Source organism: Triturus cristatus, chromosome 1_2 (genome assembly GCF_964204655.1).
Source record: "Triturus cristatus chromosome 1_2, aTriCri1.1, whole genome shotgun sequence".
Taxonomy (NCBI): Eukaryota; Metazoa; Chordata; class Amphibia; order Caudata; family Salamandridae; genus Triturus; species Triturus cristatus.
This window is the reverse complement of record NC_140580.1, coordinates 577,007,801-577,035,611: the sequence shown is the minus strand read 5'-3', so window position 1 is coordinate 577,035,611 and position 27,811 is coordinate 577,007,801. Positions and strand designations below refer to the sequence as shown.

Genomic DNA, 27,811 nt, shown 5'->3' with positions numbered 1-27,811 from the left:
TAAATTCCATTGCCGCACCACAGCTAGATACCGAGGCCTGCAATGCATTAGAGGAAGAGATGACACTGATGGAGGTCCACAGTGCGACAGCCCACCTCCATACTAATAAAACCCCGGGGCCCAACGGGATCCAATCCACGTTTTACAAGAGATACGTGGGTCCTGTGACACACCCCCCCCCCCCCCCGACTCCTTGATATTGTCCTACAGGCCGAACAGGAGGGTGCAACCATAGTTGTCCTTCACAAGGCTGGCAAACCCAGAGATCAAAGTGGTGCGTACCGCCCACTTTGAATACTAAAATCAGAATACTTGCGTTGATCCTAGCCACCAGAGTAATAAACACTATAACACCACTTATCCACATGGATCAATCAAGCTTTATGAGTGGCAGATCGACTTGACACAATCTGAGAAGGGGCCACAACTAGATTAATGAGGTGAGTGGGTGTTTAGAGCCACATGCCATTCTAGCATTAGACCCAGAAAAGAAGTTTGCTGCCGTGCGCTGGCGCTTCCTGGAACTCACCATAACAAAATATGGCTTTGGCTCAAGTTCCAGAAATGGGTCAAGATACTATGCTACGAACCAAGGGCATCTGTGAGAGTCAATGGGGTGATGTCCACAGAGTTTGCAATAGGCCAAGGGATGGCCCCTCTCTCCCCTACTCTTTGCCTTAGTAATAGAGACCCCTGGCATGAAGGATCCGTGACCATCCTGGGATTCAGGGGGTTTGCATATTGGATAGAGTTACATGTTATGCATTGCACTGTTTACCGAAGTTGACACAGCGGTGGCCTCCTGGTAGTGTACTGATTATGTACTAATACTGTATCACTGTTGGCTGGTCAATATAAATAAAACATTTTAATGAACTTATTATTTTTTTTTTTTAAAGTATATTTTTAAAGAGTGACTCCACAAATGACTGAAGTTGATGAAAAACTTTGCTATAATTGTTTGCGAGGTATGGAAGCAACTTTCCAAGCATCTGGGATGCCACATTGGAAAAAGGAGTGACTGAACAGGAAAACTGAGTCACGGGTGAAATGGCTGGCTCGTCGATTCATTATTTTTGTATTAACGCCCTGACATCCCTTTCAGTCCAATTTCAAAAACTAAACACTTTCACATGAGTGGCAAAATCAGAAAAGGGGTGAAATGAAAATCTGAGGGAATAGTCAAGGAGGCTACACGAGATCTTTCTGACTGAGTTTATGTTTGCCCCGAAATCCAGAAGAAATCCTAGTTATCTAATGGTTTAAAGTCTAAAAATACGAAAGCCTGATTTAGAGCCACATCTTGTAAACAGTGTCAGAGTGCACCTAAACCAGAAACAAATATCAATCTGTTGAAGAAAAAACTGTGATGGAATTATTAGGCTGAATGAGGACGTTAGATTAAAAAAATATAATGCACTGCTAAAAAGAAGTCCATGCTTTCCACATCTCAACTTATTTTTAATGTTTAATCAGAAAAAAAAAAAAAATCACAGTAGTGCAGATGAATAAGTTTTGCTGTGAGGCCAAAAAGCAACAGTGAAAATAGCAAGTTGTGGACTGCAAGTATACACGAAGGTTTCTGCCATATGAACTCCAGTACCAGGTGATCTATTCAACTACTATGGAGCTCTTTTTATACCTATATTACTTGATTAACATTTTACACTATTTCCAATAATTATAACTGTGCAAACACCTTCCACAAGCAAGCAAGCAATCAATCAAATTTCAAGAGAGAAGGCAAGCAACACCCTGCAAATGCCATGCATCCCAATAAACTTAAGGATTAAGACCATTCTTTGACATGTGAAGAGCTTATTGAGACTCACGGTGCTCGATCATGGTTCATTCCATTCTGTCTTTGGCCACTTATTGGAGGTAGAACAGGTTTGGTATTTATCTCAAGGCCTCGTCGTAGGGTCTCTCTTATTTGCTCTGTATCTAAGGGATGAAAATAATTAATTATTCACATTCTTTACACAATGCAAAAGATTTAAACAATTAATTTAACACCGAGCAGTGACCCAGCCAGATTTGAACTTTTTTTCTTCTAAATTTTGAATGCCAAACTTTTACCTGACATTTTCAAACATGCAACTACTATTTATCTAAATATTTAGAACCAGGAAAAACTGTTTCAGTGTTCTGAGTTGTAGAACACGCCATTACAAAACGTCCAAACAATGCTCTTTACCCAACATTTTAACAATTTTCGACTTCAATAAAAGCTCCTTAATGGATGTTATGGGTGTATTATTTACTTCCAGCGTTTAATTGCTAGTTAAACCAAACCAGTTTGTTTACTCTGTCTAAAAAAATACATATATGTGTGTGTGTGTGTGTGTATATATATATAGCGGGTATATATATATATATATAGCGGGTCCGTTGCGGTTCATTGTAGCCGCTAGTACAGAGCAGCGGGTGCTGGAACGATATGCAAGGGTGATATCACGAACTACTGTTTCCTTGGGATGACAACGTTTGGTTAATGCAGTTGACGGCACACAGCCCACTTGGGAAGTATATTTTGGAACTACTGGTCCCATGATGCAATGCACGTACTCACCTGTGCTGAATTAATAATTTGAATAAAATGAAGGGGATGAACTGTTGTTCTGTTGGCCGTCATTTGCTGTAATGCTGCCCATGAAGAAGGGTTTTTACCCGAAATGCGTCGGCAGTGGTGGAGGAGCTAAGGAGGTGTTTGTGAGAGCTGCCTTTGCTTCAAACAGCGTGTACCCCTCTCTGTGTGCTGGTCCAATCGAGGGACAACTCTTTTCTTATATATATATATATATATATATATATATATATATCCATCCTAAAGACGTAGGTCTTGAGGATTGCGTTTTGTATGTAGCCTTCTTTCTACTGTATCATAATTTGTTTTGGGCACTCAAAAGCACCAAAAACAACGCTTATCAGTGGGTGGTGACACAAAAATAAATAGAGATTATATCCAAATAGCTTGAACTTACAGATCTCCTTCATCCCACCAGAAGAACAAGATTTATTCCCTGGAGCAAGTAGATTGCAAACTCTTGATGTATACTGAGAGCCTGACCTTTTCTCAATATTCTGACTTCCTGCTCTAAATTTCAGACAGCAACTATGCACTCCTGTATAGAAGAAAGAAAAGGGACCGGTTATATGAGAAGTGAATTCTAGCAAATACTACCTATCAGACTATAGGAAAACCCATAGACACCCAACGACTCCTTTTGAAGCAGCATGTACACAGATTTTGTTAATACCTTTCCTGATGTTTTTTTAAAAATGAAAGTCTTAGCTTATCTTAAATACAAGCAGAGCCCGACGCCTGTGAAATTACAGATTACCTGATTAAGGGCATGATTTTCTGGGCCTGAAAGTACAATAAATTATGATGTTCCAAGAGTACATGCACAAGGGCCTTTAGGCGTGCAACAGTGTTTCCACATAGTGAATAGTCAGAATGAATTGAGAGAAATAAACCATTAGGTCATGCAATAGCATGTCCTTAACCCTCTTAAAGACCCTGTTCTATGCTAGTGAATACAAAAAAAACTAAGTAGAAGTGAAGCAGCTGGACATAGTCATTTTGCAACCATGCCTTGCTTTGAGACTGACATGCTCAATAATTGGAGTGTTCCACTGCCAGCTATGTTGAGTTAGTAAGAGATAACTGTATTATTCTTTTATAAAACCATCCACCCCTGGCAAGGATGTGATCAAAAACAGTTATTCACCTTAGTAATGTATGTGCAATAAGACATCAAGTGGCCTTTTTTCACAAAACTGATGTGCCCTTCACTGCATGGGAAAGAATATAAACCTCTCAACTGCCATAAAGAGACGCTAGTGCACATGTGTAACTGCTTAGAGTATGTAATCTCTCTCCTGCCCTCCTTCCACATAAAGTACTTTCACAAAGTCCAAGCTTACAGGCTGCTTTAAAGATCTCAACTGGACAGTGTCTTTGAACGGACACTTCAGTTACCTTACTCACAAGAGCAGAGACTCTTGGTGGAAGTCCCCAAAGTTTAAGGACGTAGGTTGTCACACTCTGCAGACAGTTATAACATCATATTTTTTTCCAACTTGTCTTGCTCACCCTTCCAATTTGTCTCTAGGGGCATCAACATCTCAACAACCACTGGCAGTATTGCACTCACATTGGAGTGTGGAACCTGCCACCTTGCTGGCTTTGGCAAGACGGACTGCTTGTGGTGGCTGATGAATATGTAGGAGCACCAGCATTTTTCAATGTATGCCTCACTGATGAGTCTACCAACTCTTTCTCTCTGAACATCAGTGAGCCCAACTCCCACACATGCCCAAATGTACTCCAGAGAGGTGGCAATCTGATGTTTTAAACTAATCCAGGTAAAAGAGCTTTAGAGTGTACTTTTCACAATCATTGCTGTAGCATATATGCATAGAATCCCCATAGTCGATTTTCAAGGACAGCAGGAAGAAGGGGAATCTTCCTTCTTGCACTTTGGTGATTCCCCCAAAATACTGGGGTGACCAAAAACTGCCCACAGGAAACATATAATCTATGTACACTTTGCTTTGGTGTTAGACCATAGAGATAGTCTGATCCTGAAGACAGGGCTGGACTGGGAAGGCAAACCGTCCCTGGCAATTGAGTTGGACCAGTCGTGGGGGTGGGGGGTGGGGGGAGTGTCGGGGTGGGGGGCGATGGGTGCGGGTGGTTGCTGCACAAAACTGGCCACCTGTATAAAAAATGGCCACACGCTCCAAAACCGGCCCACCAGGAAAACGCCTGGTACCTGCTATGGCCAGTCCGGCCCTGCACACCAGGAAAACGCCTGGTACCTGCTATGGCCAGTCCGGCCCTGCATGGAGAGCCCTTCTTCAAGGCTAACAAGGCATTCACAGTGTCAAAATGGACTGGTGTATATCTGCGGAGGGAAAAAAGCTTATAAAAAGAGGGGCTACCTGGTGCGTCATTAAAATATGGGAATCCTAGATATAATATATTGGATTGGTATAGCGCCTTGGCTAATACATTTTTCAGACAACCCTATGAAAGTCAACTGGCTATAAAGGCTCTCTCAAAGACTGGAATATTTTCACTTCAAAGCGATGCAATTTCAGCTCTGTAGGTAATCCATGTTTTAGATGCAACCGTTAAGGCGCGAAAGTAAAGAGTATGTGAGGGGTATTGTTGTATCAGATGCATTTTTCTTCAATAAAAAACAAATACCTACATTTTTTAAAAGATGAGGTCCTTAATACTCCATTTCCCAAAGAGTATGGGGTGAGAATGAGGGCTTTGCGTCATACAAGTGTGGAAGTCCAGGTAATGTTTCAGGACACCAGTTTATCACAAGACTGATATTGCCTTCTTTCTTTTGGATGCAACAACTGCATACAGCTGTCCTTGTGGCATGGGCACCAGAGAACCTGCAGCTTTCTGGGAGGGTTGGAGGACTTCCCTATCATACCCTGCCAAGAAAATAAATATGTTCAGCATAATCACCTAGCAAAAAACTGTTTGGCTGGCAAGTCTTGTATGGCACAGCTGGTACTGTTCAGCAACAGCCTACTGTCAGTGACAATTTGCTGCTCCCCATCACTCTAGTGTAGAAATCGCCTGCAAAGTTTCTCTCAGCATTTGTTGGTTGGGAAGAGACAGTGTGCTCATTATCGCGATCAGGCATTACACCAAAACACCCAGTTTTGCATGAGTAGCTGTCCTCTGGAATCAGTACATCCTACTTGCTTTAACATTATAATGACATTCTACAACTTAAGCTGAACAAGACAAAATGGCTGGGACAAGAGACTAATTTTCCCCTCTAAACTAGCAGCAAATCTAGAACCATTAGACAAAGAGAGAAAGATTGTTACTTCCACTGTAAGCATCTGTTCTTTGTATGCAGTGCTGTAGATTCACATGCTCTGCATACTTCTGGCATCTAGTGTTGGGTTGGGTGTGTGTAAGTTGTTTTTCTTCGAAGAAGTCTTTCGGGTCACAATGTAAAGTGACTTCTCCTCTTGGTGATATTGGGCATCAACTAAATTGGTAGATTGTTTTTCCGCAGTCAGTTGAGAATGGAGTGCGAGTGTTAGTAAAGAGATGACCATGCATACGATAGTGGCCGCAGGTGTATGGGGAAGAGGACGGGCGCATGGGAATCTACAGCACGGCATGCCACAAATAGATGCTTACAGGGTAAGGAACATAATCCATTCAATGACGTGTGGCTGTAGATAGATACACATGGTCTACATAGAGTACAAAGTAGCAACCTCCAGAAAGCAGTGGCTAACCTGTGGGTGTTGGCAGTTGTTTGGAAAAGGGTACGTAGGACTTTATGTCCTACATTTGCCCATTGGTGTGCTAGTACATCCACACGGCAATGTTTAGTGAAAATGTGTGGGGCTGACCATGTGGCTGCTTTACAAATCTCAGCTATTGGTATATTGCCCAGGAAAGCCATAGATCCTCCTATCTTGCGGGTAGAGTGTACTCTAGGGTGTGTGAGCAAAGTTTTTTTTAGCTTTGACGTAACTTGTCTGAATGAATTTAATTATCCATCTAGAATGTGTGTGTGTGGGGGGGGGGGGGAGCCATAGAGTTGCATGGTTTTACAAAACTGTTCAGTTCTGTCAGCTGAAAGGAAGGTCCTATCAAGGTAAGTGCCTGGAGCTCCCTGACTTGTCTAAGAGAAGTGATGGCTACTAAAAAGGCTACCTTCCAAGATAGGAATTGGAGAGGGCAATTATGCAACGGTTTGAATGGTGAACCCATAAGTCTGGTGAGTACAATGTTGAGGTTCCAAGCCGGTGCAGGGGGAACTCTGGGTAGAATGACTCTTTTCAGGCCTTTCATGAATGCCTTAATAACTGGTATCTTGAATAATAATAAATGTTGTCAGTTTTGCAGCTACTGCACCTAAATGCAGGTGAACTGAAGTGTATGCTAGTCCAGAAGTCTGCAAATGCAGTAGATAGAAGACAATGTCTTGAACAGTTGCATCAAGCGGGTCAATGTGTTTACCATGGCAGTACAAAACAAAATCTTTACAACTTAGCTGGTTGGGGTTTTAAGGGCTTCTCTGAGAATGGTCTTACATTCTGGTGGGAGATTTGGGTAACCAAATTCTATGAGCTCAGGAGCCAAATCACAAGGCCGAGCTCCTTTGGATTTTGATGCCTGACTTCTACATGATTGAGTGTGGCACCACTAAAAGCGTAGTGTAGTGAACCATCGTTGTGAAGCCCAAGTGGGAGCAACCAGAATGAGGGCAAGAGGTTTGCTTGAACTTCCTAACCACTGAAGGAAGAAGATTGAGAGGTGGAAAGCCTAGGCAAATATCCCTGACCAGTTCATCCATATAGCATTGTCCTTGGATAGTGGGTGTGGGAGCCTGGAGGTGAAGTTTGGGCATTTTGCGTTGTCTGTGGTAGCAAACAAGTCTATCTGTGGAACTCCCCCCCCCCCCCCCCACCTGGAGAAGCATGGGAGGAGGACTCGGCGTGGAGGTCCCACTCACAGACATGTTGCCACATCCCGCCGAGGAGTTTGGCGAAGTCGTTGTCTGTCCCTGGGAGGTGTTCCGTTAACAGGAAAAGTTGTGACATATTGCCCACCGCCAAATCGTCCGAAAGAGGCGTGATAAATGTAGGGAGTGTGTACCCCCCTTTTTTGTAAATAGGACATGCCTGTTGTGTTGTCCATCCAGACCAAGACAATCTTACCTTTGAGGTTCACTTGAAATGCTATCAATGCTAGGTGAACTGCCTGAGATCATGGTAGTTGATGTGAAGACTCTGTTGTTTGGTGTCCCAGAAACCCTGAACTTTGAGATCCTGTAGGTGTGCCCCCCATACTGGAGGGATGCATCCGCTGTAAGAATGATCTGGGGAACAGGGTTAAGGAACGGCCACCTCTTTGATTGGTTTTATGTATTCCACCACGGCAGACAGTTATGTGTGAGGCTATCTATCAACACTAGATCTTGTAATTGACCCTGTGACTGAGTCCACTGACTCACCAGACATTAATGCAGCGGACACATATCTAGTCTCACATGTGGCAGTACTATTGCAATACACGATGACATAAGGCCTAGAAGTCGCTGAACTAGTCTGACTGTGGTGTTGATTGGGGTGAAATTGATGTAGCAGCGCTGTGATTTTGTGAATCCGGACTGCATTTGGGTAGGCTAATTCCAGCTGTGTGTTGAGTATAGCTCCTAGATAAGGATGAATCTGTGAGGGCTGAAGGTGTGACTTTTGTATGTTGATTGTAAACACCAATTGATGAAGAAGCTGTAGAGTGGTCTGAGTGTCTGCAGACACAAATGAAGCGCACTGGTCTTAAAGAGCCAATCATCCAGATACGGGAAGAGGAATACTCTGTCTACGTAGATGTGCTGCATCTACTGCTAGGCATTTGGTAAACACCCTGGGTGCAGTAGTGACTCCCAATGGAAGCACTTTGAACTAATAATGTGTTCGTGATATGACGAACCTGAGATATTTTCGGTGAGCTGGATGTATTGGGATGTGAAATTACGCTTCTTTTAAGTCTGGGGCAGACATAAAGTCGCCCTGTTGTACAAGAGGAATCGCATCCTGAAAAGTTACCATGTAGAAGCGCTCAGAGCATGTAACGATTTAACGGTCTGAGGTCTAATATGGGCCGGAGTGAACCGTCTTTTTTGGGAATGAGGAACTATAGATACTATACTCCTGGACCTTGCTGTTCTAGAGGAACAGGCTATATGGCTCCTTTATGCAAGAGAGCCTGAAGAATTGCTTCTGTTTTCGAAAGATAATGGTGGTACTCTATGTCCAGTGGGCTCTCCTGGCTTTCGGATGTCCTTCCACCACTAAAACTGAACCACTGACTGTCGCGGTGCATTAGGACAATCACCAAGCTTAGGTGCCAACTGCGAGATTCCACTCTCTTTCTTAGCATGGTATGGAACACACTAGGACCAGAAGAGCCTTAATAGTGTTCCAGATGTATTTCCAGTGCCCAGATCACCAGAGCTTATCTGAACTGGTGCACCAGGAACCTTCACTTTGCCATGCGACACCACTCCTACCTAGTACAATCCTTTTTGTATTTAGTTTTACAATCCAAATTCAAATACCTTACACACTGTGAGTTTCTGTGAGTGGTGCCACAATTTTAGTAAACTTGCTGAGCTGTAAAAAAACTCCAAGACAGAGTCAGACCTATTATGAGCCTTAGGATACATTGTAGTCATTCATTGACTGAAGTGATATCAAGACCCCCTCAGAGTAGTCTATTTTGTTCTTTCACACAAGAATTTTTTAAGTGCTTGAATCCTCTTTCTGGTCATACATCAACCACAGAAACTAGATTTTTCTCGTTTTCTTTGTAGAGTCTCATTTTGACTGCTCTTCCTCTCCATATTTTAAATAGGAACATTCATTTGATTAGGCATGGCTGGTTGGACACTACCCATCCATGTGTGCGATAAAGGTTCTTAGTCGGCTCACCTTTAGTTAAGAGTGCAATACAACCCAAGGCCTTAGAACAACAGTTGTAAAGGATAACTTCCTCAAAGATACTTTTCACTTACTGCCACAGAACCCAGAACAGACGTCACACAGAGCAACAATCCAGTACATTACATATCACTGTAAGGTAATGGAAACTATTGATGTTGCCTTCCAGTAATGTGGGCAACAAGTATGTTTCAAGCATTTGCTTTAACATGTAGAATCGTCTTGTAGACATCTCTTGATGAGTGTTTAAAACTCCACTCAGTTACTGAGGGGAGCTTAGAACTTCAAGGAGAGTGTGTGCTGTTGCTCCCAATAATCTTTATTACACTATAAGAATTAACTCTTCTCATCGCTTGAAGTCGTAATAATAAACAAAGCAAAGAGATCTGTCCGTTTTGCATGCCATGCTGAACACCACATAAAAGCTCATATCCTTATAAACAGTCTGCCAGTTTTTAAAGAGGAGTTTATGATTAATGGAAAAAAGCTGTTCATTAGAAACTTAGCAGAACATTTGGAATACCACCTTGCATTTACAAACAAGACTTGCATTAATCGGTTTGTTACTTCACTCAAATGATTGACTGAGTTGTGTTTAGAGAAGGCTTGCGTCAGCCAGCCATCCAAATGGGAATATATATCTAGATTCATGTCTATTTCAGGTGAGTTACCACCAATGTCAAGACACAGAAAAAACAGGTGGGGTGAAAGGGCATGAACAAGGCCACATACTGCACGGAAAGTAAACTGCTTCAGTTGTATAAAAACATCCAGAACTCACTTAGCAAACTCAGAAAACTCTTTCAAATCATGAATTTCAACACCTGACCTCAAAGTGATCGACCAAAGGAAACCAAATATCAAATGTAAGCAGTTCTAAGCCTTTTTTTTAATTATTATTTTATTTTTATTTTTTTTATCCGCAGAATAATTTGTGTCAGAGAATCTAATGCCTCAACATCCTTCAGTGCTCAACCAGACCACTTACTCCTTCCTCACTCCCACAGGCTATGTTGCTACTATATCAACTCATTCTTACAGGAAGTCATTTTTCCAGACACTAAATACAGATAAAATTAACACCTTGTTTCAAAGACTAAGTTGACCCTTATCAACTCTTCAGCTGCAGGCCTTTCACAAACCTCTCCTCGCTCAGTGAATCTATTGCGAAATGCATAGCAAAGCATCTTAACATCTTAACATCTTAACATCTTCAAATAAACTGGAAATCTCCTCCAGCCCTAGAATTTCCGAATTTTGTGCCGACATTCTCTGCCTGATGGATAAAAGCAATAGGCGTCTTCTGCTGCTCCTTGATCTTTCTGATACATTAGATAATATTCATCATCAGGGGTTTATTTTCATCCTTGGAACCCGTAGTGATTTAACACAAAGTTCCTCAGTTGGTTCACTTCCTTCCAAACCAACCACATACTGCTAGTTATGATGGATAATGCCTGCTCTGATCCCGATCACTTGTGATGTCCCTAAAAGAGCTATCCTAGCACCTACTCTGCTCAATCTTTATATAGTACATCAGAGAATTTTAATGGAGGACAAGAGAATCTTGAGTCTATGACATGCAGATGTTACTCAAATGTATTCATTATTATTACGTTCTTCTAAGAAGTATGTTCCCTCGAAAATTGCCAAATACATCTTTGCTCTCTCATTCTAAAGAGGAACGCCGGACTAACTAACGAGTCTATCCAGGAAACTGTTTGTGATTCGGAGGGTGATACTCCCCCTAATTGGACTTGGACAAATGGAAATAAACGTTCCTATCTGGATTATTCCATCTGTAATTCAGCTTTGCTCCAGTGCCTGGTCAGTTTTTGCATTCACCCACGAACTGAAAGTGATCATCGGCCTCAGGTCATAGCTTTCAAAACAAACCCAGTGAAGCATAAATCTGCACCCTTAACCAGCAGGGGAATTTACTCCGAAAACCTTAAGCGCCTCTGATGGAACGAAGACATCAGTCTGCAGATCCTATATGTAAGCATGGAGCTGATAAGAGGTGGAATTGACCAGGAAGTCTCCCCGACAGTGACATGGTTGACGCTCTGCTCACATCTGATTAATCTTTTCCCAAAAAAACAGCAATCCTCAAGGAGATCTCTCCCGCGCCAGTTTGCGCTTTCACAACAGTCGAAGCTACTCAAAAAAGCTAGAAACAATGCCTTACGACTGCTGGTAAAAGCTCCAGGGAATAGCGAATGTTTAAAACAGTATCAAGTAGCCCAAAAGTCACTTAGGCTGGCGATTACTAAAGACAAACGGACACATAATAACCAATTCTAGTGTAAGCTAGTGTGTGAGAGTAAGAGCCGAAACGCACGAAAATTCTGGGCCCTAATCAACCAGTCTAATTCGAGCACATTGAGCTTTGGATCTGCTAACATCCAAGAATCAGATTGGGTTACCTTCCTTACCGACCATTTTAGACATCCAGAATGCTTAGGTGCTACAGGAGGCAGTCCCGCAAGAGAGAAAGTAACAGATTATAACAATAAGCAGAGCAACCTTACAGAGTGCTTACACACAGACAATGAGGATCTTCAGATGTCACAAGAAAGGGTCGCCACTGCTGTGTCAAGAGCTAGATCAGATGGAGCTCCGGGCCCAAATGGCCTGCCACAGAATTTGTTTAGATCTGATGTGGCTCTCTGGTCAGGCCCATTGTCAAATCTCTTTAACTTTGCTCTGAGAACTGCAACAATTCCAGACTCACGGCGGGGTGCAATAATCCAACCTATTTATAAATCTGGTTCCCGTGCCTCCCCCAATAATTATAGACTTATTGCATTGCTGGACATTGAGGCGAAACATTATGCGGGTCTCCTGTTGGAGGAGTTGAGGCTATGGGCAAAGGACCACAAATAGATACCAATTAACCAAACAGGCTTTATTGTCAATTCCGGGACGATGACCAATCTATTAGCACTGTCAACTATCGTCGACAAAGCACTCTCCACATCTAGATCAGTGTTCTGTTGTTTTGTCGACTTTAAAGCAGCATTTGATAGGGTTCCGAGGGCTGCTTTATGGGAAAAGCTGAGGAAATGGGGGATCCCTGATAAACTTCTGGAGGCAATCATACAACTTTACTCCAGAACTTGGGTCAGGGTGAAGTTGGGGTCCGGCACGCATCTCTCCCGGAAAATCTTGACATCAAGAGGAGTGAAGCAGGGATGCGTGCTGGCCCCCATGCTTTTTAATCTGTTTATAGCGGACTTGTCAACCTCACTGGACGATACTAACAGTCACCCCCCAAAGGTAGGAGGTATGGCATTAAGTAATCTTTTATATGCCGACGACCTGGTTCTCTTTAGCCTCACCAGGGTCGGACTGCAAAGGCTCCTTGATAAACTGTACACCTATACGACCATGAACCAACTAGAGGTTAACTTAAAGAAAACACAAGTTGTCCCATTTGGTCGGAAACGGCACATTGTTGGAGGATGGTCATATAATAACATAAGCCTCGCCGTAGGTCACTCGTATAAGTACCTAGGTGTCCATTTGGACTCTAGGGGTAATCTTATTAAACACCGTAACAAGATCGCAGTTAAAGCTATAACCCTTGCGGTGTCATTAGCAAAGCTCTCGAAAAATATCTCTGGTCCAACTCTTTTACCACTCTTAGAAGTTTTGAGAGCAGAAATCGGCCCTACTTTATCATACGGCATAGAGATATTCAGGGGCAAGCTGAGTACTGCCTTAAATCAACATACGACCAAAATTTATAAAAAGGTACTCCATTTGCCAAACTCCGCATCTCCTGCTCAGGTAAGATTAGAGCTGGGGATATTGAATTATGATGTTTCTAATATTGGTACATATTTAAATCTCTGTCATAAATTGAGGCAAGCGGACACAGGCACATTAGAATCCTTAGTCTGGTTGGAAATCACCCAGAAAAACCCTGGAGGTACGTTTGGTTGTCTTTTCAAGGACAATATCCATCAAATGTCAGCGAGTGAGCTATGGGCCCTCAACCCCAGTCGGGCAGCATTTAAATCTGGCATCAAAAAATGTGTGAGAATGAGTTCTCTCATAATGGACAAGGCACTCTTTGCCAAACATAGTCATGCATGGGCCCTTGTAAATTCATACAGACGGCTAGCCCCTGCCACTTACCTGTCTTGCACATATTCACTGTATCTAAAACGTAGTTTTTTTGGCAATTAGAATGGGTGACTGGCGCTTCTTGCAAGATCTGCCCCCCTGGCGACGCACGGCGGAAAATGTAATCTGTAGAGGGTGTGGCAAGACAGCCGAAACTTTGCTACATGTGGTTTGTCTTTGCCCAGCTTTTAATTCTCAACGCAAGTGCAAACTCAAAGTAGAGTGGAATAGGATGGGTGTTCGGACATGTAGGCAAGCCATTATCGTGGCTCTGAACCCTGAAAATAAAGACTTAAACCTGGGTTTAATAACTTTTATTCAGCAAGCATATCGTAATTCTATGCAAAACCGGCCTTGCTAATAAAAATTTTAGGGAAGAAGAAATGAAATAATTATCATGCTCTGCAATCTGATAGGTCAACACATTTAATTGCATTTCACAGAACACTGCCTTGTTTTTAATATGCATGTTGTATTTTTATAGTCAGCATAACATATAATATTGTATTTTAAAACAGTTGGTTTTTAATGTGAATTTTGTAATCTCTTAAAGATATCTGTGTTATATCTAAATAAAGATTATTATTATTATCTGTTTGTGATTAACCTCACCACATCTACCGATGGCTTGACCACGGTTATCCATGCAGCATTAATACTGCCTTGAGAACTCTGTGGGAATTCATTTTCTTTTTAAGTGTCCATCACTCCCACCCACGCCATTTGGAGCCCTGGAGCCCTACCGTCCTCGACGCAAAGTCTATACCTACTAGGTTCCCAACCCAAACATGGTGCCCCTCTCGCTACACCTTCACCCTTGTCCTGAGGAAGACCACGTTAGTAAGGACCTAAACCAACCTACATGGGTTAAGGGGTCGAAACGTCGACATACTATACACGTCAGTACCACCAATAGTGCAATGTGCACTGTGTTTGTTCTACTGTACATGGCTTTACAAATGACTGTATACCAATTGAAAAATGTCATTGTGATTATGTGGCATTGAGCAACATGCCACATAATTTAATGGTGATACTGCTGAATGTTATATGTCACTTGTCTCACTACCTCACTCGAATCACCCTCCTCCCCTCCCCCAGTTGAGCACCCCAACCTTTTATTCTAATATTGTTAAAAAATTGTTGGTCTAATTCAAAAGTTATCATGTGCTTCGTGTGATTAAACAACACTTTAGCACTATTTAATCGTTTATTGATATTGCTTTTAATATTGCATTTTAAAACATAACTGTGCTGGGACCACTTCTTTATATACTGCCTTGCACCCAGGTCCCAGTGATTTTGGGTATACCCTTTCCTATAACAATACATCTACATAGCTGGATGTCTGAAAAGTTTTCTCAGTCGTAATACAAGAACACAGAATTTATTCTGCTATCCCCGCAACACAAAAGCAAAATCAAAGAAGTGCGACTTTCTGAACTTCACCCTGTTAGTTTCACCTGAATTCTTTTTCCCAAAATAAAATCATTTGGTTTCTGGATTAAATGCATTTGTATGTACACTTAAAACATTAAACATTAAGCAGACCTGAAAGATCTTCATTCATGCTAAAAGAAAAACCTAAAACTTTTCCAACTGAGTTTAATTCTTTTGTTCAAGTGTTTTTATGCATTATGCTGCCAAACATGAAGATTTGGAAAAAGCAATATCACACCCATCTGCATCCAATCTGTCTCATCGGTGACCACCCTCTCATTTCCCAAGGACCTCAACTGTCAAGCTGACCTCCTCAATGTCAATTAAACTAATGCAGTCATATCTTTTCAGCCATCAGCTAGTTAGGTAACTACTTGCTAAATATTCTCTCACCTTCACCTTCACCTTCCTCTCCCATGCTTCTCTCCATAGGTACTCTTCTCCCCTTGTCCCTAACCATCTCCAAATTTCTTCTTCCAAGACAAATCTATTTTCAGCTTGTCATTTTAGCAGGAATCCCTCCTCCTTGATAACTTGTGTACACCCTTCAGTTCATTTTGCAACCCTGTACTGTAATTTGATCCTCTATAATTTGAGTTATCCAAAATGCTATTCACATGCTCAGTCTTTTTGTCTTACTTTAAAGTTCTATTGAGAGAGGATGTTGATCTCCACTGATGACTTTATGAGAATTACCAAAACAATGGATCTTGGTAGAGATGCTATATAGAAATGTACAAAATAAGGATGGGGTAGGCAAAACGGGTATCCTAAAGATATTCAAAATATTCCCATACAGTAAGGGCAGAATCTGTTACAATTTTCAAACAAGTTCATGTGAACGAAGCAGATCAACAAGTGGCAGTTTACAATTCTGTAGCCATCTTTTCTACATAAGGAACCTGAAGGCAAACCTGCAGACCATAAACACTTACCGATGGGAAGCAGCAACAAGTAATTTGTGTTCTAGGTACATAATGCAGTAGACATGTCATATAACTCCAAATGAAGGACTTTAGTATTTAGCAGCATATTTCTCAATTCAGGTGCTATACAGCTGCAAGTGCAGCATATCACTTATTCAAATAATTTGTCACATCGTTCATAAACGTCCCTCTATGGCCGACCAAGACTATACTAAATCTCAAGGGTCTTGCTAAACTGGCATCAATTTGCATGAGTGAACACACAAGATATCCTCGACATAGTCACTGAGTATGGCATCATTGTGGAACCATCAGCTCTTGAAGAAAAAGTTGCCACTCAAACTTTTCTATTCTCCGGAATTTCTAAAGCGCATGGCTACCCAGAAGGGCCTCCCAGCGCTAAGCGAACAAGCACGTCATATAACCTTGCTGACAATTACGCGAAAAGCATAGTTGTTTTACAATTTTCTAAATTTTAATTCAGAGGCAATTTGCCTGATCTGGAATGTGGGAGAGCGGTCCAAACTTTGGAGACAATATAAGCAAAGGTTCCACCCCCAGCTCCTGCTTTCTTTATCCTGGATGGATCATAGCACCCTTGAAGGAACGGGAGGTGTAAGAAGTCCCTGAATCAACTTGGGAACTTTTTATAAACAACTTTATGAGCAAGGCAGGGTGCCTTAAAGCGAATTATTTTAGGTACCGTGCAAGGCTGCCAGTGCTGCCATTGCTGATAGATGTTTGGGAATTTTTATATTACTGCAGGCTGCAGCATTTTGCATGACCTGCATTCTTTTGAAGTGACTTAGGACTCCCAAGATATAAGGAATTTCCCCAGTCAAGTTGAGAGAATAGCAGCCCTTGCACCACCTCTCTGTGTGCAGATTCGAACAACCGACTCAGCAGTCTTCTCAAGGTCCGGAGAAGGCCAAAACAGGAGGCTAACAGTTTCTTGACTTGAATTTCTATTGTAAGTTTGTTGTCAAGTCAAACTCCTAGACTTTTAACTTCTGTTTTAAGGTTGGTTTGATTGCCCAAAAACTTTGGCCAGTTCATCTCTACCCGTCTGGTAGGGTTATTCCCCACTACCATCACCTCTGTTTTAACTCTATTTAATTTAAGACTGCTTGCTGCCATCCAGTCAACTACATGTTTAAGGGACTCCGCACTTGAGGAGAAAGATAATAGACCTTTAATCAGTGTAGGGTGTGAGACAGTGTCTAAAGCGGCACTTAGATAGAGTAACATCAAGGTAGCGGAGTCACTTTCGTCCAAAATTGCCCTCAGTTTCTCTACGGCTGCTAGGAGAGCAGGTTCTGTACTACCACCTGGTGTAAATCCTGCTTGGGAAGGATGCATAATTCCATTTGACTCCAAATACAGGAACTATTTTTTTTTTTTTATTCCACGATTTTGCCAAGCCCTGGTAGGTGAGAAATTGGGCGATAATTTTCACATTGTGATGGATCTGCCAATGGTTTTTACAGTAATTTTGTATTTGTAAGTTGATTTATATAGCGCGTGTATACCAGCAGGTCTCTTAGCGCTGAGTAATGGCATGACTATGGCATGCGTCCATGTTGAAGGAACTGTACCAGACTTCAGTGAGTGGAAAAACATATTAGTCAATGTGGCGATAACTGGTATCCCACTATTGAGCATAATATAAGGGGAAGCAGGGTCCTGAGGGGAAGCCGATTTAAGAGATTACAGGTTTTCCTGTGTATCTTCACTTGTCATTTCTGGAAAAGTACTGTTTTCCATGCCCCAGCTCCAAGAGTGCGGTTCCCCCTACATCTCCTCCCAACGTTCAGAGATTGTTACTGACCATATCCAAAAGGAACATGGCCAATAAGTTGCACAGTGCCTTAAAAGGAGGGGGACGGATTTATTGTTTGCGGGTACCTTCAACCTATTCACCAAGTTGTACATTTTCTTGGATGAATTTGAATTATTTTCTATTTTAGTAGCAAAATGTTTAACTACAGCTTCCCAGATGGCATAGTGGTATATTTTTTACTGCCTTTTTATAGTCATTTTTACTTGCTTTGTCGTAACTTTTCCTCAATAACCTTTCTAACCGATTGGAGTCTTTTTTTAGTTTCTGGAGCTCAGTCGAGAACCTTTGGTTATTTTAAAGGCACCAGGATATTTACAGCATTCTGTAGCCATGTCTCAAAGCTTTTATATCAGTTAACTACATCACCAGTCATTTCAGTAATGGAGTTGGTGATAGAATTTCCCAAACTTCTATATCCAATTTTGATCAGTTCTGACAGATTCTGGAATTAATGGGTGACGCAGCTGTGTGGTTTGATCTGACCATATAATATCTATTCGGTCCCCTGTGATTAAATCAGCAAAGGATAACCATCATAGCTATGTTAGGCACAGAGTCTTCCTGAAGCCAGGTTTCAGTGAGGAAAATGGCTTCTGGTTCTTCCTCCTCTAGGCAGGTAAATAAGTATGTACTATGCTTGGGCAGAGACCTGCGGTTAAGTAAATCAGCTGCCAGTATTGACTTTTAGCATTACCCGTTTTTGGTCTCTCTGTGGCAACATTAGGAACTGGGAGCGTCAAGATCACTTTACATTCTTCACACCTAAGAACTTTGTTATTGGGGTTGACTTTATGCATGTATGCCCTACTGTAGGAAGCTAGCTCTCTATATACTATACCAAAATGAGGTATTCTGTGCAGAACTTCCAGTGGATCCCCAGAGGCTTTACAGAGGCCAAAGTAGATAATACTAATGTTCTTTTGTGGTAGTGGGGGCGAGCAGTTAGGCAGATCAGCAATGTTCCCTCTAATATGTTTCCTCTGTGTGCGGCAGTGTAAGGTCTAGGTGCGCTGCAACCAAGGCTATGTGCGCCAGTAACCAGAACGCGCGTGCAGCACCAAATATCACTCCAACCTTTTGCTTAAAAAAGTGAAAAGACGGTGCATTTTCTCACATACAGATCTAAGTGAACGGTGTTAAGGCAGGTTTGAAACCGTCCCACATGGCAATTTGAAACCTTGGCAGCTATATTGCAGCATTTCTTTTCTTAATGGAGCTGGGCTGCGGGTTGATTGTGTGCATTTGTTCAAGTTTTCATGTTAATTTCAGCTTATGATGGGCGCTGCGATTACCATGAAAACTTTAACAAATACTCCATTTGAGCAGGAAAAATAACATTATAATAAAGTTATTATAATTTTACTTTTCGCAATTTCAGGGCTGGGTTAGGGTAGGCTTTTGACGAACACATTTTAATGCTAGTGTCCGCATCACAGCATTAAAATGCATTAGTCACGTATTCTAGCGCCCCTCTGACAATACTGCAACTGAGGCACACTGCCAATGAGGCAGCACCAGCATGCTAAAATTGTATAACATATATGGGCAAGCAACTGCGTCTTCAAATATAAAATGCTATGCGTCAGAGATAGAATATTCATGAACCGCGCTGAGTAGGCAGGCCAGAATTTAACAGATCAATTAGCCATGCCCCAACCAGCCTTCCTGTGAGTTTACTCTGGGGGTACCAGCCATCACATGGGTGATCCATGGAGCGGGTCTTGCCTGCTGTTTTCCCACAATCACACCACCTTTTGGTGACCAGAAGCACATACATGCTTCAAAGATTGGACACACCGGCGGGTGGTTGCTTTGTTTTCCTTCCCGCACCCCCCAGCAGAGAAGTCACATTACCTGAGCCTCTTGCGCAGGATGTTATAGTTTTACAGCCTGGTGGGCCCATTCCCTCCTAAGCCCCTGCATCAGCCTGGACAGAGCTTGTTGACAAAACAGTCAACTTCTCAGCCCCTGCCGTGCCCTCTGACCCTGTGTACTTTTTTGAACCGGAGACACAGTATTAGTCTTGTCACTTGATCCCGGGACTTGATTGTCATCGGAGTGGCACACAAGTGCGACCAGCAGAGGTAGGAGGAGTTTTTAAAAACAAGCTTATAATCCAGATTTTCAGACATTGTTTGTATGATCTGGGTTTAAAGCAATAATCGCTTATATACTTCAAAACCCTTTGTTTTGGAAATAATCTGCTTTGCTGCACTTTTCGAATCATCGTCGTTTAACTAGTCTCACTGTCAATGAACCTTGCTTTACCTTTCAAAAAGACAAAAAAGAATTTTTGGAAAATGGACTTCGGGAGATTCAGGTCATTACCCAACTCTTACCTCAGCTACTACCTTCTCCACAAGGATGGGGCGCCGCTTTCTTACTGCTTTGCCACACGGTAGCTGCTGCTGAGGGCACCTCATTTCAGGGGTCAAGAATTAGATTTTTAGCGAAAGGGAATGGGATTGGTAATTCCAAGTGTACGTGATTCAGGAACCCAAGAGTAAAAAGTAAAGCTTTCATTAGAATACTCTGCATGCTGCACAGAGAAGGGAATTAAACATCTTTCAGCAATAGAATGAAAATGCAGCTCTGCCGGGGTTTTCTCCCCTAACTGGCAAACAAATTATGGCGATCAGATTCCCTTTCTTTTCCGACTCCAAGCACAAACATTTTTTTGTAGTGACTCTGTCCAATCATGTTGATTCACCTCATGCACTCTAGCTCAGCCATTCTAGTAGCAAGATGATCATTAACCCTCAAAGTAGTCTGCCTGCTTCCTAAAAGCACCACACATGCAGTGGTCGAAGTGGGCGGGATCGGCAGGGCACGGCATGCCCCTACTTCGTTAATTTAATAGATTCCATTTCCCTGCTTTTTTATTTTAAGCACGTGTCCCAGGATGGCAGAAATAGCCAAAGCCCACAGATAAGGCTTGGCGTTCGTGGCAGTTTGGGGGGGGAGCGGGGGTAGAGAAGGAAAAGGACTCGGGCTCTTCCTTCTTGCCCAGAGAAGACAAGGACAGTGTCCACTTCAGCTCTGCCGCTAGCAAAAGCAATCACTGATTTTTGAATAATGAATGTAAAAGTGTTAAGGTAACCATGTTGTTCCTACTTACATTTAACATGTTTACTTAAACTTGCATTCCCCTATGAGTGTTTGCTTTTTCCAGGATATTGTTCCTTTTTTTTCATTTCAGGCAGCATATTATTCTCGTCTAATGCGTAATTTGAATTGTGTCTCATCCAGACGTTTATAGCGGGGCACAATTGGGTTGTAGCTGAAGGCAGTGCAAGTTTCTCTCGATGGGACTGTATGGTGTTCAGTGGAGGAGAGTATGTGGCACTATGGACAGAGCTGCCGAATTTGGAACTGGGGAACCAGGTTCAGCCTGAATGACCAGTCCACCAGACAACTCTCCTGAGGGAGCACATTTCCTTGCTAGACCTTAGAAGCCCTGGTGTCTTAGCACCAGCATGTGGACCCTAACGGTGGCAATTGTGGGTTAACCTTAAAGCCTGTCAACCACAAGCCAAACTGAAGTTAATCTCTAGTCTTGCGGGCAGGCCTATGAAGCAGCACACCCTAGCGCGACAGTCACTGAGGTCACAGGACCCTGAGCAGGGTGGCTCTAGGGCGGTGCGATCGCACTGGGCACTGACTTTGGGTGGGGTGTCATGCTTGCAAGTATATTATGTTTCTAAAAGCACTTGCTGCCTCCTTCCTGGCCTCTAGCAATTTTAGGCAACAATAAAAATGTCATTCTAACTACGGTGATTAATGTTCTTCCTAGAGAGAGATAGAGTTTTGTCAAGTGGAAGTTTTGACTCATGGAAAGGTAGCGCAGAGGGCTAATTTGCCTGCTGCAAAGAACATGTACCATCCAGATGACAAAGTGCACATAATATAAATGGGTCAGTGGGTTACTGCTTTTGTCAGTGAGATCCTTTTGGTACTTGCAGTTTAGAAGTCAAAATCCTAAAATAGAACAGTGAGCTATTAACTGTCATCTAAGAGCTGCATGTTTTTCCCCAGTCTGATTATCCTAATGTTGCAAAAAGGGTTCATTTGAATAGAAATCAATTCTGGTTATTAAAAAGAAACCCCAATCATGGTACTACATTCTAATTTGTGTGTTTCTCCAGACCAATCACTATTAAACTATACTGCCTACTAGTATGGATGTCATGTGACTCCTACACCTTGTAGTCCTTTGTCTTGTGTAAGAGTTCCTATACAGAGATTTACACACATATGATTAATTGACTCTGTGTAGTGAGTGTGATGTAAAGTGCTCCGACACCCTGCACTGGTATGAGCGGCGCTGTAAATCAAGTTAAATTCCTATGAGCAAGAGTATGGCTATGGAAACTTGAGGGGCACTGTTAAAGGCGTGGTAGTGAGGAAATCAGTGGCGGAGGGAGTCATTGAGGGGGCACCAACAAACTTTGTCGCACAGGGCTCCACCAGCGCTATAGCCGGCCCTGCCCTTGAGGCCAGGCCGCCTCACTCATTGGTCCCTCCATTGGCATTGTTTCAGCAGTAGTAGCTGTAACTCACCAGGGGTCGGCAATGCAGGATTTGCAAGCACAACAAACTAAGTTCACAAACTTCACAGTCTCTCTGCTTCATGCACAAGCACTTTTAACATGTGCTGCATGCTTTGGGGCCACTGGAATTATGCAGCAATAGAGGACAAAATTATGCCGCAGTGTTGACTAAATTATGTAGCCAAAAACAGGCTGCAGTGTAATGCAATATATTTTCTGATACTTTATTATTTTTTACATTTTTACAGATGCTAACAATCTCTGGAAAAATGTTGCCTTATTAGTACCAGTGTAACATACAAACCTAGCAGTGACAAAGGTGATCAGGCAACCTTTATAAAGGGCCATCCACTTTGCTGAAACGCAAGTCACATTTTTTAGTAACATTTGATCCGTTTGAGCTATATTCATTAAATTATGCAGCAGATGATGCATTATGCGGTAAAAATTGCAGAACCAGAATTACATAGAAAACATTTGCTAACTAGGATATTTTGCCATTCATGCTTGAACTGCTCTTGTGGAAAAAGGGAGAAATGCTGATGACAGAAGCTGCATGGCTCCGGGACAAATGGTTTCAGTCCTGCCAAGTACTATGCATCAAGCGTTAGACTAACGCATTTCAGTGTGGTACTCCGCATTACCGCACTGAAATGCATTGTACTGCATATGCATAGTCAGTGTGTCAGCATCTGTCACTGTACTGAAGGCTGCCTAAAAGTGTGGCAGCTCGCAGCGCGCCTAACGTGGTGTGCGCAGGCAGGCTTGGAGCTCACCTGGAGGCTGACACTCACTGCTACAATGTAGCAGAAATCATTCATTATACTGTGTCTCGGCGCCACAGGGAGGATGTCACATCCTGCTGCCAGCAGGAGTTGAGTTTGTTGAAAGGGGCTGGCTATGCAGGCGGCGCTAAATTCAAGCATGGCGCTCGCAGCATCGCGCTGCCTACTGCAGCTCTCACCGGCCCGGGTCACAGCCCGCGTACTGTCAGCACCCCGTCGAGTTCAATTATTCATTGCCACAGCCATGGAAGACCGAGAGGAGTGAGTGACACGGGTGCAGAGGCCACCTCGACCGCCCCGCCGCTGAGCAGCCCTTTAGCCCTGCTACGTGCCAAGTGACCGGCAGTGCTCATCTCGCGTTGCCTATACAGTCCTGCATTACTCGCAGAAGCAGAACTGGAGACCGAATACTGCAGCACCGAGGGAGAAACAGCTGAGAACCCTGCTGGCTGAGGTACATCACACATGAGTGTCTGACGCTATGTGCATGCCCCCTTCCTACTTCAAGCGCTTACCAGTCTGACGGCTTGTATTATGGCGCTCATTGGGTGCTGGCAGGAGGGGTGTATTCAATCTAGTGTGCAAATATGGCAAAACAGGCGCTTACCAGTCTGACGGCTTGTATTATGGCGCTCATTGGGTGCTGGCAGGAGGGGTGTATTCAAGCTAGTGTGCAAATATGGCAAAACAGGCATGCGGCTACTGCAGGGTGTCCCGCTAATTGCACAGTGTGATATGGCTAATGATTTGGAGATCGCGGCCTGCGAGTTGTGGGACTCACTTTCCAACCTGGACGACACTGGAGGCGGGCTGGGGACCAGCGGTAAACCTGAATTTCCGCGGCTGCAGTGGCTCGGGCCTAAGCCTGCCAGTACCTCTAGTCTCCTGGCCAGCCTTGGCAGAGTCTGCATCACTGCCTCCAATGGAGCGGCACCACCACCGCAGTTAAAGTATCTAGCCTGTATGTGGCAGAGCGCGAACAGGCAGCTGCAGCCTGCGGTGCCTCCTGGTGTTAATGCTCAGAAGGCGACATAGGTGGCTCAACTGGCTCCCTGTAATGTGTGCAACTAACTGAGTGTTTCATGTTGTTGGCGCCTCTCTGACATCAGTTCCCTGTTGGAAGGTAACTCATGTAACGTCAGAGGACCAGACCCTAAGCTCTACTGATTTTGCTGGGAAGGAGGGACCCCCCACAAAGACTGACAATCTCAGTTTGGCAAAGGCTGGAAGCACAAGCCTCAAAACAACACACAACAGAAAAAAACAGCTTCTGAGCATGTGTGAAACGCCTTGATTTAATATATTGCAAAGGAGCTCTCTGATATTTGTATGATTCCAAGTATATGACAGACATGACTGATAAATGGAAGTCATTTAACAATTATTTCTTACGCTGTGCACCAGTTAATTCAGTTTCCCAATCCTTAAATGAGTGTAATTTCTCATATTTATATGTTTCCCCTCATCTTCATAGCTTGAATTTGCTCGTGAGAAAGTATCACTCATACTCGTTAAAATGTCATTCATAAGCTATGTGGTTTGCACTTCCACTTTTAAGCATATGCACCTGGAAGCAAATGCCACGTTTGTGGGCTTCCTGCATTTCTTATCTTAGTAGAGCGCAGCTGTGGGGTGATTGTGTGCCTTTGTTAACGTTTTCACGTTAATGGCAGCGCCCTTCAAGAGCTGCAATTAACATGAAAACTTTAAAAAAGGCACACAGTCACCCTACAACCCAGCTCTATTAAGAGAAGAAATGCAGCAAGTCTACAAACACAGCGTGAGCTTTTAGGTGATTCTAAAAGCACACGCTGTGTTTGGTGCTGCATTTCTTTTGTTCTCCAGAGTGTGGCTGCAGGGCAGATTGTGGGCTTTTCTTTAAAGCATTCGTGCTCATCGAAGCTTGTGACGCTCTGCATTTAACACAAATACATAAAAGAAAAAAAAAAAATGTTTTAAAAAAAGCACACAATGAGCCCCACGGCCGCACTCTAGAAAACAAAAGAAATTTAGAAAGTGCTCCCTCATTGGGATGGAGCACTTGCTAAATACCTCTTCCTCAGCAAGTTAGAAATGCCAGTTTTTCAAGCTGCTTTGGCGGCGCGAATGCTCTCGGTGGATGATGTGTGTACGCGCCACACACACAGCAGTGCGCGCTCGTGGGCACTGTGATGCGTAGGCGCCCAGGCACGCATCTTCAAGGGAACACTGCTGATCAGGTTAGTGTTGAGCATCTGTTGTACACACAGTGACAATAAATGAGACACACACTCAATAAATCCCAGACCCATTTATAAAAATAACACTTGGTTATATTTATTTTGTAGAACCACAGAATTTGTCATAGGTAAATATGTTTTTCATTAGAAATACTTTTCAGTTTCAAAAATAGTGCAATTTTCTGAATTTGCAATGTTAACCTATGGAAGGAAGTAAACATTCAGCATACATATGGAGAACATCGACTTACAATACCAGTCTTCCGAAGTTAAGGTCAGTATTGGGCAAGGTTCAGTTGAGCACCAGCAGTACAGGGGTGGCCGGGTGCAAATCAATGGGGATTGTGGCAGTCAGTCAGAGGCTGTTTACAAGTAAGTAGCAGCAGCTTGGGGGTGGGTGGGCAGTCTCTCTCTTTTGAAGCAAGCACCGGACGGGGCCCAAGGCAGCACCAACACTACACCACCAGCAGCAAAGGGGCGGCCAGGTGCAGGGTGCCAACACAGCTTTGGAGGCCCCATACAAAGAAATCGGAAACAGGCTGCAGGTTCAGGAAGGCGAATGCAGGAAACCAACAGCTGCAGAGGTAAGCTGCAATGCTCGGGGACGTAGGGACACCTTTTGTTGTCTTCACCAAGGCCCAGGACTGATGGGTGCAGGGGTGCCTTTAGGTGTCGGAAATGGCTTAACGGAGCAGGTCACAGTTGAGGGAGTCTCCGTGCAACGGCTGCAGGCGATGTTGAGGAGTCCAGGAGAGGTCAGTTCATGGTGGACTTGAAATCTGGATTGTTGGGGAACATTACAACAACTGGCGAGCCACTTGGACTCGCGTCCAAGGCGTTGAATGCAGAGGTGGAACTGGGGGCAGGCTTTGCGGTTCTTCAGGTCACAGTCTTTACTTTGAAGATGATTGCTTGGTGAACATGTCCACTGTTCTTGCGAGTCTTGATCTTGGTCGAAGGCAGGCAGTCCTCCCAAGGCTTTGAAGGTCGCTGGGCTGCAGGATGAGCCATCTTTTGGCACAAGATCGTCAAGGGTTGCAGACAGGCAGATGGTGGGCACTGAAAGTGTACTTCACCTCGCCTCCAGCACCTGAGGGGTGGAGTTGATAGAGGGGGGCACACCTCCAAATCTTTTAAGGTTTTACCACCTCTCCTCCTGCCAGAAAATGGGGTGAGGACAGAAAGAGGGCCTGCTCCCTCCAACAAGAGAGGCTGGGGTTGTATTACAAAGGCAGCAAGGCCTTTGAAGCTCCCCGCCATGGTTGGCTCTTCCTGACCAGGGTGAGGTGTGAACACCTCCACCCAGGAAAGGCACTGTTCTCAGCCTCAAAGTGTGCAGGCAATCTCCCCATGAGGTCAGAACACTGTCTGGTGGTAGCAGGCTTGGTACGTTTCAAGGGAGCCATCTAAGGGGTCCTTTTTTTAATAAACCTGACACTGGAATTAGGGCAGGTTTATTATGCAGAGATGTTTGGCACCAAACATCTCATATTTCAGTGAAGCCATCATGGAGCTGGGGAACTCATAATGACGGGTGTCTAGCCCATGTACTTACTATTGCTGCCCTGGTCACTTACAATATCCAGAAATCTACAAGGATATTCCAGGGGCATATCTGCTCATGCAGCTATGCCCTTGCAAGAGATATAGTGCACCCAGCCATAGGGCTAAGGCTTGCTAGAGGGGTGTCTTACCTCATGCAGTGTCTATGGGCATGGAACACAGGGATGTGTGCCATGTCGACTCTTCAGTTTTGTCTGCACCAAGACACGCAGGCTGCCGTGGCGGTGTGCATGTGCTTGGTGAGGGGTCCCTTAGGGTGGCACAATTTGTGCTGCAGCCCTTAGGGAATCTCTTTAACCAAAGGCCCTTGGTACCAGGGGTACCTTTTACAAGAGACTTATAAGTGAGCTAAAGGGGTGCCAATTGTGGAAACAAAACGGTACAGTCTAGGGAAGGAGATCTGGCACAGGGGACCTGGTTGGCAGGGACCCTGTGCACTTACAGTCAAAACTACATCATTTGTCATAAAGTGGGGGCTAACCATGTCCAAAAGAGACACTTTCCTACACCTAGGAAGTGGAGTGCCCGAAGTTTATTTGCAGAGTAGCTGTCCTACTTCTGTTTAAATGGGCAGGGGTCCTGGCCCCTGGTCCCAACCAGCCGCGGACAGGCTTGCCTTTAGCGCACCTTCAGCTCTCAAAGTGGCCAGTCCCACAGAACTGGAAAAATGGATAAGTGTGGATATCCCCCAGACCCTCAATAAAAAGAGTGGGAGGCAGAACTTCTGGTCATTAGCTAGGGAGACTAGTGAATAACTGAGTTGTTATGGTCAGTAACTCTGTTGTCACATGAAGAACTGAGTTGTTACCGATCGTTTCTCCAATTCCCAAAACATTAATAAGGGATGGAATAA

At 43.6% G+C, this 27,811-nt stretch overlaps 1 protein-coding gene across 4 annotated transcripts in view; it reads right to left on the bottom strand.

Annotated features, from left to right (window-relative positions):
* The window catches only part of SUFU (SUFU negative regulator of hedgehog signaling), a 378,216-nt gene that overhangs the window by 161,325 nt on the left and 189,080 nt on the right, over positions 1-27,811 (bottom strand). For 2 of the 4 annotated variants that reach the window (XM_085606533.1, XM_085606535.1), the window contains exons 8-9: positions 2,985-3,125; positions 1,833-1,944 (exon numbers count right to left, since the gene is read on the bottom strand). In XM_085606533.1, coding sequence (XP_085462659.1) covers positions 1,833-1,944; positions 2,985-3,125 — 253 coding nt within the window. The remainder of the gene's footprint in view (positions 1-1,832; positions 1,945-2,984; positions 3,126-27,811) is intronic. The other 2 variants (XM_085606538.1, XM_085606539.1) reach the window with 1 other exon arrangement.